This window comes from Oncorhynchus gorbuscha, linkage group LG06 (genome assembly GCF_021184085.1).
Source record: "Oncorhynchus gorbuscha isolate QuinsamMale2020 ecotype Even-year linkage group LG06, OgorEven_v1.0, whole genome shotgun sequence".
Taxonomy (NCBI): domain Eukaryota; kingdom Metazoa; phylum Chordata; class Actinopteri; order Salmoniformes; family Salmonidae; genus Oncorhynchus; species Oncorhynchus gorbuscha.
In genome coordinates this window covers 82,526,565-82,540,862 of record NC_060178.1, presented here as the reverse complement: position 1 = coordinate 82,540,862, position 14,298 = coordinate 82,526,565, and the positions used below count along the sequence as shown (strand labels likewise).

The 14,298-nt window shown below is 45.5% G+C and overlaps 1 protein-coding gene across 1 annotated transcript in view; it reads right to left on the bottom strand.

Annotated features, from left to right (window-relative positions):
• The window catches only part of LOC124038747 (CUB and sushi domain-containing protein 1-like), a 374,488-nt gene that overhangs the window by 146,677 nt on the left and 213,513 nt on the right, over nucleotides 1-14,298 (bottom strand). Inside the window, 3 exon segments of the mRNA XM_046354821.1 lie at nucleotides 10,370-10,585; nucleotides 10,813-10,929; nucleotides 13,811-13,999. Coding sequence (XP_046210777.1) covers nucleotides 10,370-10,585; nucleotides 10,813-10,929; nucleotides 13,811-13,999 — 522 coding nt within the window.

Genomic DNA, 14,298 nt, shown 5'->3' with positions numbered 1-14,298 from the left:
TTTACTTTACTGGATTAAAGACTCTGTTTTCGCCAAGTCGCTTTTGGGTCCTCTTTCACCTGCATGACAGAAGGAACCGACCAAGGAATGGACCCAGCGACTTCAGACGCTCGTTACACTGCCGTCGAGATCCAAGGAGCCATGCTCGGCAGACACGAGCAGGAATTGTCTGCTGCTCGCCATGCCGTGGAGAACCTGGCCGCTCAGGTTTCCGACCTCTCTGGACAGTTCCAGAGTCTACGTCTCGTGCCACCTGTTACTTCCTGGCCTGCCGAGCCTCCAGAACCTAGGGTTAATAACCCACCTTGCTACTCCGGGCAGCCCACTGAGTGCCGCTCCTTTCTCACGCAGTGTGAGATTGTGTTCTCTCTCCAACCCAACACATACTCTAGAGAGAGAGCTCGGGTTGCTTACGTCATTTCACTCCTTACTGGCCGGGCTCGAGAATGGGGCACAGCTATCTGGGAGGCAAGGGCTGATTGCTCTAACAAGTTCCAGAACTTTAAAGAGGAGATGATTCGGGTTTTTGACCGTTCAGTTTTTGGTAGGGAGGCTTCTAGGGCCCTGGCTTCCTTATGCCAAGGTGAACGGTCCATAACGGATTATTCTATTGAGTTTCGCACTCTTGCTGCCTCTAGTGAGTGGAACGAGCCGGCGCTGCTCGCTCGTTTTCTGGAGGGACTCCACGCAGTGGTTAAGGATGAGATTCTCTCCCGGGAGGTTCCTTCAGATGTGGACTCTTTGATTGCTCTCGCCATCCGCATAGAACGACGGGTAGATCTTCGTCACCGGGCTCGTGGAAGAGAGCTCGCATCAACGGTGTTTCCCTGCTCCGCATCGCAACCATCTCCCTCCTCTGGCTCAGAGTCTGAGCCCATGCAGCTGGGAGGGATTCGCATCTCGACTAAGGAGAGGGAACGGAGGATCACCAACCGCCTGTGCCTCTATTGCGGAGTTGCTGGACATTTTGTTAATTCATGTCCAGTAAAAGCCAGAGCTCATCTGTAAGCGGAGGGCTACAGGTGAGCGCAACTACTCAAGTCTCTCCATCAAGATCCTGTACTACTTTGTCGGTCCATCTACGCTGGACCGGTTCGGGTGCTACATGTAGTGCCTTGATAGACTCTGGGGCTGAGGGTTGTTTCATGGACGAAGCATGGGTTCGGAAACATGACATTCCTTTCAGAGAGTTAGAGAAGCCTACGCCCATGTTCGCCTTAGATGGTAGTCATCTTCCCAGTATCAGATTTGAGACACTACCTTTAACCCTCACAGTATCTGGTAACCACAGTGAGACTATTTCTTTTTTGGTTTTTCGTTCACCGTTTACACCTGTTGTTTTGGGTCATCCCTGGCTAGTATGTCATAATCCTTCTATTAATTGGTCTAGTAATTCTATCCTATCCTGGAACGTTTCTTGTCATGTGAAGTGTTTAATGTCTGCCATCCCTCCCGTTTCTTCTGTCCCTACTTCTCAGAGGAACCTGGCGATTTGACAGGAGTGCCGGAGGAATATCATGATCTGCGCACGGTCTTCAGTCGGTCCCGAGCCAACTCCCTTCCTCCTCACCGGTCGTATGATTGTAGTATTGATCTCCTTCCGGGGACCACTCCTCCTCGGGGTAGACTATACTCTCTGTCGGCTCCCGAACGTAAGGCTCTCGAGGATTATTTGTCTGTGTCTCTTGACGCCGGTACCATAGTGCCTTCTTCCTCTCCGGCCGGGGCGGGGTTCTTTTTGTTAAGAAGAAGGACGGTACTCTGCGCCCCTGCGTGGATTATCGAGGGCTGAATGACATAACGGTTAAGAATCGTTATCCGCTTCCCCTTATGTCATCAGCCTTCGAGATTCTGCAGGGAGCCAGGTGCTTTACTAAGTTGGACCTTCGTAACGCTTACCATCTCATGCGCATCAGAGAGGGGGACGAGTGGAAAACGGCGTTTAACACTCCGTTAGGGCATTTTGAGTACCGGGTTCTGCCGTTTGGTCTCGCCAATGCGCCAGCTGTTTTTCAGGCATTAGTTAATGATGTTCTGAGAGACATGCTGAACATCTTTGTTTTTGTCTATCTTGACGATATCCTGATTTTTTCTCCGTCACTCGAGATTCATGTTCAGCACGTTCGACGTGTTCTACAGCGCCTTTTAGAGAATTGTCTCTACGTAAAGTCTGAGAAGTGCTCTTTTCATGTCTCCTCCGTTACTTTTCTCGGTTCCGTTATTTCCGCTGAAGGCATTCAGATGGATTCCGCTAAGGTCCAAGCTGTCAGTGATTGGCCCGTTCCAAGGTCACGTGTCGAGTTGCAGCGCTTTTTAGGTTTCACTAATTTCTATCGGCGTTTCATTCGTAATTTCGGTCAAGTTGCTGCCCCTCTCACAGCTCTTACTTCTGTCAAGACGTGTTTTAAGTGGTCCGGTTCCGCCCAGGGAGCTTTTGATCTTCTAAAAGAACGTTTTACGTCCGCTCCTATCCTCGTTACTCCTGACGTCACTAGACAATTCATTGTCGAGGTTGACGCTTCAGAGGTAGGCGTGGGAGCCATTCTATCCCAGCGCTTCCAGTCTGACGATAAGGTTCATCCTTGCGCTTATTTTTCTCATCGCCTGTCGCCATCTGAGCGCAACTATGATGTGGGTAACCGTGAACTGCTCGCCATCCGCTTAGCCCTAGGCGAATGGCGACAGTGGTTGGAGGGGGCGACCGTTCCTTTTGTCGTTTGGACAGACCATAAGAACCTTGAGTACATCCGTTCTGCCAAACGACTTAATGCCCGTCAAGCTCGTTGGGCGTTGTTTTTCGCTCGTTTCGAGTTTGTGATTTCTTACCGTCCGGGTAGCAAGAACACCAAGCCTGATGCCTTATCCCGTCTGTTTAGTTCTTCTGTGGCTTCTACTGATCCCGAGGGATTCTTCCTTATGGGCGTGTTGTCGGGTTAACAGTCTGGGGAATTGAAAGACAGGTTAAGCAAGCACTCACGCACACTGCGTCGCCGCGCGCTTGTCCTAGTAACCTCCTTTTCGTTCCTGTTTCCACTCGTCTGGCTGTTCTTCAGTGGGCTCACTCTGCCAAGTTAGCTGGTCATCCCGGTGTTCGAGGCACTCTTGCGTCTATTCGCCAGCGCTTTTGGTGGCCGACTCAGGAGCGTGACACGCGCCGTTTCGTGGCTGCTTGTTCGGACTGCGCGCAGACTAAGTCGGGTAACTCTCCTCCTGCCGGTCGTCTCAGACCGCTCCCCATTCCTTCTCGACCATGGTCTCACATCGCCCTAGACTTCATTACCGGTCTGCCTTTGTCTGCGGGGAAGACTGTGATTCTTACGGTTGTCGATAGGTTCTCTAAGGCGGCACATTTCATTCCCCTCGCTAAACTTCCTTCCGCTAAGGAGACGGCACAAATCATTATCGAGAATGTATTCAGAATTCATGGCCTCCCGTTAGACGCCGTTTCAGACAGAGGCCCGCAATTCACGTCACAGTTTTGGAGGGAGTTCTGTCGTTTGATTGGTGCGTCCGTCAGTCTCTCTTCCGGGTTTCATCCCCAGTCTAACGGTCAAGCAGAGAGGGCCAATCAGACGATTGGTCGCATACTACGCAGCCTTTCTTTCAGAAACCCTGCGTCTTGGGCAGAACAGCTCCCCTGGGCAGAATACGCTCACAATTCGCTTCCTTCGTCTGCTACCGGGTTATCTCCGTTTCAGAGTAGTCTGGGTTACCAGCCTCCTCTGTTCTCATCCCAGCTTGCCGAGTCCAGCGTTCCCTCCGCTCAAGCGTTTGTCCAACGTTGTGAGCGCACCTGGAGGAGGGTGAGGTCTGCACTTTGCCGTTACAGGGCACAGACTGTGAGAGCCGCCAATAAACGCAGGATTAAGAGTCCAAGGTATTGTTGCGGCCAGAGAGTGTGGCTTTCCACTCGCAACCTTCCTCTTACGACAGCTTCTCGTAAGTTGACTCCGCGGTTCATTGGTCCGTTCCGTGTCTCCCAGGTCGTCAATCCTGTCGCTGTGCGACTGCTTCTTCCGCGACATCTTCGTCGCGTCCATCCTGTCTTCCATGTCTCCTGTGTTAAGCCCTTTCTTCGCACCCCGTTCGTCTTCCCTCCCCCTCCCGTCCTTGTCGAGAGCGCACCTATTTACAAGGTACATAAGATCATGGACATGCGTTCTCGGGGACGGGGTCACCAATACTTAGTGGATTGGGAGGGTTACGGTCCTGAGGAGAGGAGTTGGGTTCCGTCTCGGGACGTGCTGGACCGTTCACTCATTGATGATTTCCTCCGTTGCCGCCAGGATTCCTCCTCGAGTGCGCCAGGAGGCGCTCGGTGAGTGGGGGGTACTGTCATGTTTTGTCATTTATTATCTTGTCTTGTCCCTGTGCTTCCCATTCTATTCGTTTCCCTCTGCTGGTCTTATTAGGTTCTTTCCCTCTTTCTATCCCTCTCTCTCCCCCTCCCTCTCTCACTCTCTCGCTCTCTCTTCTCTCTATCGTTCCGTTCCTGCTCCCAGCTGTTCCTATTCCCCTAATCAATCATTTAGTCTTCCCACACCTGTTCCCGATCCTTTCCCCTGATTAGAGTCCCTATTTCTTCCTTTGTGTTCCGTTCCTGTCCTGTCGGTTCCTTGTCTAGAATTCACCGTGCTGTGTTTGTGTATCGCCCTGTCGTGTCGTGTTTTCCTCAGATGCTGCGTGGTGAGCAGGTGTCTGAGTCTGTCTGGTTCAAGTGCCTTCCCGAGGCAACCTGCTGTTCACCTGCTGTTCAAGATCGAGTCTCCAGTTTGTCCTCGTCATTTCGAGTGAAAGTTGTGTTTTTTGTTTGTATTTACTTTACTGGATTAAAGACTCTGTTTTCGCCAAGTCGCTTTTGGGTCCTCTTTCACCTGCATGACAGTAGACGTTACTGTGAAATGCTTATTTACAAGCCCTTAACCCTTAACCAACAGTATAGACGTTACTGTGAAATGCTTATTTACAGGCCCTTAACCAAGTGTCCAGGTCAAGAATAAGAAAATATTTACCAAGAAGGCTAAAATAGTAAAAGTAAAAGTAATAATAAAAAGTAACACAAAAAGAATAACAAAAACGAGGCTATATACAGGGGGCACCGGTACCGAGTCAGTGTGCAGGGGTACAGTCTAATTGAGGCAATCTGTACATGTAGGTGGGGGCAAAGTGACTACGCATAGGTAACAAACAAACAGTGAGTAGCAGCAGTGTACAAGAGAGGGGGGGGGGGGGGTCAATGTAAATTGTCCTGTGGCAATTTTTTTTGAATTGTTCAGCAGTCTAATGACTTGGGGGTAGAAGCTGTTGAGGAGCCTTTTGGTCCTAGACTTGGCGCTCCGGTACCGCTTGCCGTGTGGTAGCAGAGAACAGTCTATAACTTGGGTGACTGGAGTCTCTGACAATTGTCTGGGCATTCCTCTGACACCGCCTAGTTTATAGGTCCTGGATGTGCTATAGTGATGAATATAGGTCCTGGATGGCAGGAAGCTTGGCCCCATTGATATACTGGGCTGTTCAGACTACCCTCTGCAGTGCATTACGGTCAGACACCGAGCGATTGCCATACCAGGTGGTGATGCAACTGGTCAGGATGCTCTCGATGGTGCAGCTGTAGAAACTTTTGAGGATCTGGGGACCCAAGCCAAATATTTTCAGTCTCCTGAGGGGGAAAAGGTTTTGTCGTGCCTTCTTCACGACTGTCTTGGTATTTTTGGACGATGATAGTTTGTTTGTGAGGTGGACACCAAGGAACTTGAAACTCTCGACCCGCTCCACTACAGCCCCGTCCATGTTAATGGGGGCCTGTTCGGCCCGCCTTTTCCTGTAGTTCATGATCAGCTCCTTTGTCTTGCTCACATTGAGGGAGAGGTTGTTGTCCTGGAACCACAGTGCCAGTTCTCTGACCTCCTCCCTATATGCCGTCTCATCGTTGTAGGTGATCAGGCCTATCATTGTTGTGTCATCAGCAAACTTAATGATGGGTTTGGAGTTGTGTTTGCCCACACAGTCGTGGGTGAACAGGGAATACAGGAGGGAACTAAGCACACAACCTGAGGGGCCCCAGTGTTAAGGATCAGCGTGGCAGACATGTTATTGCATACTCTTAGCACCTGGGGGCGACCCATCAGGAAGTCCAGGATCCAGTTACAGAGGGAGATGTTTAGTCCAGAGTCCTGAGTTTAGTGATGAGCTTCGTAGGCACTGTGGTGTTGAACGCTGAGCTGTAGTCAATGAATAGCATTCTCACATAGGTGTTCCTTTGTCCAGGTGTAAAAGGGCAGTGTGAAGTGCGATTGAGATTGCGTCATCTGTGGATCTGTTGGGGCGGTACGCGAATTGGAGTGAGTCTAGGGTGTCCGGAAGGATGCTGTTGGTGTGAGTCATGACCACCCTTTCAAAGCACTTCAAGGCTACTGATGTGAGTGCCACGGGGCGGTAATCATTTAGGCAGGTTACCTTCACTTCCTTGGGCACAGGGACTATAGTGGTCTGCTTGAAACATGTAGGTATTACAGACTCGGTCAGGGAGAGGTTGAAAATGTCAGTAAAGACACTTGACAGTTGGTCCTCGCATGCTGTGAGTACACGTCCTGGTAATCAGTCTGGACCAGCGGCTTTGTGAATATCGACCTGTTTGAAGCTTTTGTTTACATCGGCTATCAAGAGTGTTATCACACAGTCATCTAGAACAGCTGGTGCTCTCGTGCATGCTTCAGTGTTGCTTGCCTCGAAGCGAGCATAAAAGGCATTTAGCTCGTCTGGTAGGCTTGCGTTACTGGGCACCTCGTGTCTAGGTTTCCCATTGTAGTCCGGAATAGTTTTCAAACCCTGCCACATCCGACGAGTGTCAGAGCATACATTTACGTTTTTCTTGTTTGATGGTTCGTTTGAGGGCATAGTGGGATTTCTTATAAGCGTCCAGGTTAGTCTCTCGCTCCTTGAAAGCGGCAGCTTTAGCCTTTAGCTCGATGCGGATGTTGCCCTTAATCCATGGCTTCTGGTTGGGACATGTATGAACAGTCACTGTAGGTACAACGTCATCGATGCACTTGATGAAGCCAATGACTGAGGTGATGTATTCCTCAATGCCATTGGATGAATCCCGAAAGATATTCCAGTCTGTGTAGCATCCGCATCATCTGACCACTTCCATATTGAGCGAGTCACTGGTATTTCCTGTTTTAGTTTTTGCTTGTAAGCAGGAATCTGGAAGATAGAATTATGGTCAGATTTTGTCACGCCCTGATCTGTTTCACCTGTCCTTGTGATTGTCTCCACCCACTCAAGGTGTCGCTGATTTTGTCTCTGTGCCAGTTCGTCTTGTATGTTTTTTCAAGTCAACCAGCATTTTTCCCGTTCTCCTGGTTTTTGCTATTCTCCTCTTTCTAGTCGTCCTGGTTTTGACCCTTGCCTGTTTCTGGACTCTGTACCCGTGTCACGATAATTTTCCATTTCAATAATGATAATTAAACAATCATTCAATCTTTATCCAATTTCCCGAGGTTTGTAAGACCCTAGGTTTAATAATAATTAGACAAATACTCAGCTTAATGCAAAAGGCTCGTATAGTTTATTCATGAGAGCTCTAAAGACAAAAATGAAGACTCAGTCTTTTTATAATATACACACACATTCCTATCTTTAGGTCACTCCCTTCTCAAATGACAAGTACTTTTCCACTAACCACATTGTCGACAAAGAACCATCAATCTTGTCTCATTCTTCAAGGCTTTCACTTCCCCTCCCCCGTTGGGGCCCTCGTGGTTTGAAAACCTCTGATGGTTTTCTATTATCTGTTTTACAACTTCACTCTGCTAACATCCCTACTAAAGACTATAATTCTCACATAGCTAAACACTTCTTTATATTATCTTCTTATGATTCTCAAACATTTCACACCATTATACAATATCAGAGTGAAACACTTTAGCCATTATCTCAAACCATACAAATTAATCTAACAACCCGCCTGCCTGAATTGACCACAAACCTGTCTGCCACTCTGTACCTCCTGGACTCTGATCTGGTTTTGACCTTTTGCCTGTCCAAGACCATTCTCTTGCATACTCCTTTTGGATTAATAAACATTGTAAGACTTCAACCATCTGCCTTCCATGTCTGCATCTGGGTCTCGCCTTGTGTCATGATAGATTTGCCAGATGGAGGGCTGGGGAGAGCTTTGTATGCATCTCTGTGTGTGGAGTAAAGGTGGTCTTGGATTTGGCAAAGTGGGTGGGGTTATATCCTGCCTGTTTGGCCCTGTCTGGGGGTATCATCGGATGGGGACACAGTGTCTCCTGACTCCTCCTCTCTCAGCCTCCAGTATTTATGCTGCAGTAGTTTATGTGTCAGGGGGCTAGGGTCAGTCTGTTATATCTGGAGTATTTCTCCTGTCATATCCGGGTGCCCTGTGTGAATTTAAGTATGCTCTCTCTAATTCTCTTTCTCTCTTTCTTTCTCTCTCTCGGAGGTCCTGAGCCCTAAGACCATGCCTCAGAACTACCTGGCATGATGACTCCTTGCGATCCCCAGTCCACCTGGCCGTGCTGCTGCTCCAATTTCAAATGTTCTGCCTGCGGCTATGGAATCCTGACCTGTTCACCGGACGTGCTACCTGTCCCAGACCTGCTGTTTTCAACTCTCTAGAGACAGCAGGAGCGGTAGAGATAATATCAACGATCGGCTATGAAAAGCCAACTGACATTTACTCATGAGGTGATGACTTCTTGCACCCTCGACAACTACTGTGATTATTATTATTTGACCATGCTGGTCATTTATGAACATTTGAACATCTTGGCCATGTTCTGTTATACTCTCCACTCGGCACAGCCAGTAGAGGACTGGCCACCCCTCATAGCCTGGTTCCTCTCTAGGTTTTTTCCTAGGTTTTGGCCTTTCTAGGGAGTTTTTCCTAGCCACCGTGCTTCTACACCTGCATTGCTTGCTGTTTGGGCTTTTAGGCTGGGTTTCTGTACAGCACTTTGATATATCAGCTGATGTAAGAAGGGCTATATAAATGCATTACGTTACACAACACGCAAAAAAATACCAAAATTGCACAATTGGTTGGGAGAATGTAAAATGTCAGCCATGATCTTCTGTGCCATCTTTCAAACACTGTTACATGTGTTTTGTAATCAAAGTCTGGTCTGTCAAAGCGTCTGGTTATTATTGTTATTTATTTTGAAATGTTTGTATTTCAACTGTTTGGTAACGCCAACCTGTCCTGTTCTCTACTCACCACCACTGTGAATTGGCTCCTATTTGAGCGGGCCGTTGAAGATAGGCACAGGCTGCAAACCTCTTGTTATTTGGTTTCTCCTGTTTCTCAGGGGTGTTTTCATTGTTTATTGGAAATGTTTATGCTAACTGTGTTAAGTGTTGACCATAAGAATGTTAATTTGGGCAATTGTAATAACTTTAAAGTGTGCTATTTAGAGGTTTAAATGGTTTATGCCAAGTGGTTATTTAGGATTCCCTAATCCTCATTCAGGGCAGTTCGTCAGTTTATGCCTTGTATTCGAGTCGAGTTATTATATTATTGGCAGAGTAAGTTTATTATTTTGCAACCAAGTTAAAGGCCCAATGTAATGTTTTATCTCAATATCAGAACATGTATGGGTAATAATTAAGTAACTTACTGTGGTTGTTTTCCATTAAAATTGTCAAAAATATACACCAATAAAAAAAAAAGTGAAATACAACTAGACCATTTCTCAAGTAAGACATTTGCTAGGACTGTCTCAGAGTGGTTTGAGTGGGGAGGGAAAAAGCACCAAAGGAATGCATTGACCACAGAGTGGATCAATCCACCACAGCGGAGGAGTCTAATGGGAGGAATATGTAACCTGAAAACTGGCAGAGGTTTGGAAATATTTTGGTTATTGTTCTATTCACCAGGCAAGCCAAAACTCCACCAATGCAAAACCTGCGGATTAGAATGTCCTGTATAAATTGCATTTTCAACCAGCAACTGTCGGAAATAACAGTGATCATGTTTTTTTCCATACTTTTGCAGTGTTAGTTTCATCAGCTGTTGTACACGTGAAACATAGGTAAAACAGAATTTTGATTGCACTTGGCCTTTAATTATTTTGGTCATGTTTAAAATGTGTACATTTTTGTAGATACAACTCTGGATACAGTCTTCTCCATCACATGTACTATAAATAAATATCGCATTTGATCTACTGACGTATCAACTGTTACTGCTCCACACTGGGTCCTCTATCCTAACACAATGCCATTTACAATTGCATTTATAATCAAAAACAATGTTCTAATCACTGCAGTCACATCAGATATTTGAATCCACATGAAACGGACTCTTAAAATGATACATTATACACAATGCATGACAACCCACCTGAGAAGGACATGTTGAAACCTTCATAGGACATGGAGAAATCTGAGACGAAGCGGAGCTGGGCGCTAAAGTTTCCAAACAGGCCGGCCTTGATGGAGGGGGGCAGGACGGAACCAGTGAGCCTGGCCACGGGTTCCGTGAAGCTGCCGTCCTCTGTGATGAGGAGGTAATCATGGGAGTCCTCCAGGTGGAACGTGTGGAAGAGCAGCTGCACTCCTGGAGAGATTCAGATAAGATTAGGCCTCCCTAAGTCACACATCAAAATCCCTGTCTCTACGTCACACCAGCCCTAAGGGACGGCTGGGGCTTAATGTTGATGAGAATATAGAGATACATCATTCAAATGGGGTGATGTAGGCCTAGTCACAGCCGCTTTTACTTACTTAATGCTGCAACAAATTATTGGTTGGTTCTTACTGTAGAGAGCTATTCATGAGTCTTACCTTTGCCATGAGACACCTCTATCGTCCATGTGCAGTTCAATGAGTTTGGGTAGAAATCAGGAAATCCAGGGGAGAGAATGGTTCCTTTTTTACCAAAGATATAACCACCACACAACGCTAAGGGAAACAAAATGAAACACATTGTAAATGAGTGTATGAGGCATTGTTTTTTAGACTCCCATACATTGAGAACTGAACATTATCAATGATTAATTAATGCCATTTCTTGCATAACAATCAGGGGTTTTAGAAAAATAAATTATAACAGCATTTAAATAAATAAAGATGCAAACGATTATGAGCTCGTATCATTACATTTTTGATTAGTATGCCAATAGCGCAGAAAATTGCTCAACGAAATTGCTAAATTAAAAACAGAGTCCAGGTGGGTTTGAAACCAGAATTTAGGTCAGAGCCTGCAAACAATATCCTTGGGTGTAAGATAATCTCTTTTGCACTTTGTAAATGTTCTAAGCAAACTTTTAGTCACTCCTCCATGTTATTTGTAGAGACAAACCTAATGACAGTGTGAAACACAGACGTAGACACATGTTTCTAGATTAAAAGCGTCAAGAGTTTACCCAACTAAAGCTGAGTAAGATGAAGACATGGGATACTGTACGCTGATAGTGAGTCTGTCTGGGAAGATCAAAAGCTAACTTAATAACCGAGGCAGAATTCTGACAGGATAGACTCTGTCAGTGGAGAAAGTCAGGCAGAGTCGTCCAAACAACAACTTATCACTGACTTAATTACGAGATAAATAAAAAAGGAAGAACAAGTTAAAGGAATATGCTCATCGACTTTGGTTCCTATGTAAATGTTACACTTTAATTGTACTTACCATGTTTTTGAAGCATGGAATCTATAACATGAATGTATATGTGAATAGAAAAAAACAGAGGTCCAGAACCTCTAGCCTATGAGGATGAAGTCACTCAGTGTTTATAATTGGTGTGAGGATCTGTTAAATGGTTTGAAAATAGCTGAAAAAGGAAGCCGGCGTTCCCAAGATAGCACAGGTTCCCATGAACAAATGTATGGAGTTGGCACTTGCAATTATACCCGATTCCGTAGGCTATAGAGATGCTAGTGATTAAATGGGGCTCATGTCACGCGTGTTATCATACACGCCCAAGGCAACCACTGAAAGTTAATCAGCGAGGATAGTTCTTTTGAGTGTGAGACAAATAAAAATATCATAATTGCATGGTATCCCAGCATGTGTCTACACATTTACTGAGGTCTGAGTAATCCCGTTTGAAAGAAGAGGGGGAGATATTTCTGTTGTGAAAAACAAGGTGTACCTTCCCCCAAATTGAGGGATCCTTGGAAATCATTACAAATTACTTCTGGTATAGATATCACAAAGCGGGCCACAAAGGCAGCACTGTATGTTTATGATAAGACATGGATAAGACAAATTGTGGGTGTAAACAATCCATATCTACAGTATCATCTTTGCCACAATGAAATGGATCCTAAAGATGGCCCCGCTCTTAAGAGCTTAAGTCCTGCTTGCACCATAAACACAGCAGTGGGCGGGAAGGAGACAGGTGCTTAGGATGCAGGACTAGTGGAACATTTCCACGGGATGTGAAGAGTGCCTTTTCATTTTTTATTTTCACCTTTATTTAACCAGGTAGGCTAGTTGAGAACAAGTTCTCATTTGCAACTGCAACCTGGCCAAGATAAAGCATAGCAATTTGACACATACAACAACACAGAGTTACACATGGAATAAACAAAACATAGTCAATAATACAGCAGAACAAAATAAAAAATAAAAGTCTGTACAGTGAGTGCAAATGAGGTAAGATAAGGGAGTTAAGGCAATAAATAGGCCATGGTGGAGAAGTAATTACAATATAGCAATTTAAACACTGGAATGGTAGCTGTGCAGAAGATGAATGTGCAAGTAGAGATACTGGGGTGCAAAGGAGCAAGATGAATAAATAAATACTGTATGGGGATGAGGTAGGTAGATAGATGGGCTGTTTACAGATGGGCTATGTACAGGTGCAGAGATCTGTGAGCTGCTCTGAGAGCGGGTGCTTAAAGCTGGTGAGGGAGATATGAGTCTCCAGCTTCAGAGATTTTTGCAGTTCGTTCCACTCATTTCTGCTGCACTTCTAAGAATGAGGAATTATACTACAAGAAAAAAACAATGATGGATGATCAATGTTATGCTTTGTGATTGTTCATTATTTTTCACCATTTCCAAAACGTATTGTGCCATAATCCTCCTTCTAATATAAAACATTCTATCTCTTCCTGAAATGTATGGGTGATAAATCCAATTTAAAAATCAGATAGCAGCTTTGTCTAGAACAGGACCTGTCTATTGCATATGCCTACAGCCTTGTGAAATGATAGAGTAAGTAAGAGGGACAAATAGGCAGATACAATGGAAGAAAACATTTCATATATCTGAATGGGATGTGGAAATGCCAACACTGTCGATCATGAAGGTCAAGTTCAGAAGAGAACACATTCTGTATCAGACTTGGCTAGAATAGAAAATACAACTGATAAGCTAGTTGTCTGGAGGATGATATTGGGCGTACGGTCAAACGCTTGACTTACTGGAAAAATATGCTGTACAGGTTTATTTTTGTCCCGAGTAGCGAGAAACAAATGAGATAAACAGTTGGAATAATGTCTTTCTGCAGAACCTCCACTTTGTCTACTGCCTCCCTGACTCTCTGTTGTCTGACACCCAAAGTTATCTTAGTGTGTATATTGCAGTCACCTCTCCTCTCATCAAGAATTAATGAACTCAGCCCCCGAGGGGAGTCAAAGAGGCTTACCCTTTCCCCCAGATAAGAGAGAGATTCGTTAGCAGGGAGTTGTGTCTCCCACATCTCTCTCTGTGAATGTGATGGGGAGTGTGAGGAGAAGTGGTGATAGCTGGGTGCATGTGCTGTAAGTGTACCTGACACGAACAGGAAAAAGGAGAGGAAGGAAGGGTTGGACAAGGCTAGATGGGGTACACTACCATCACAGCTGGGCAGTGCGTGATTCCACTGATGATTCCTCTCACACACGATTGGTTCCTCATCGCTCAGCGTGTAGCCTTGATCACAGCTGAATGTCACCCTGGAGCCAATGGCGAAATTGTTCCCATGCCGCTTTCCATTGACCGGGATCCCAGGATCTAAGCAGGAATCTGTTTCCATCATAACACCTTTAGGGGTAGAAATAACTATTTTATTCCAATTTCAGGCCCTAAATTTAATAGAGAATGGTGTCATATTCGCTCTTTACTATATAAATCATGAGAGGGAACCACAAGGAGTTCTCTCTCCTTTTCCCTCTCTTTTCATTTCATCCATTGATGGAGGGTTGTCCTCATAGAAAATATTGTAATAATAATCAAATGTGTATTTTATTAATGAGGTTTTCCAACTAGCATACATGACATGTTTATAAAGCACAATAGATGTCATTAACAATTTTCAGCCATCTGTCTGGATTTGGTAGTCA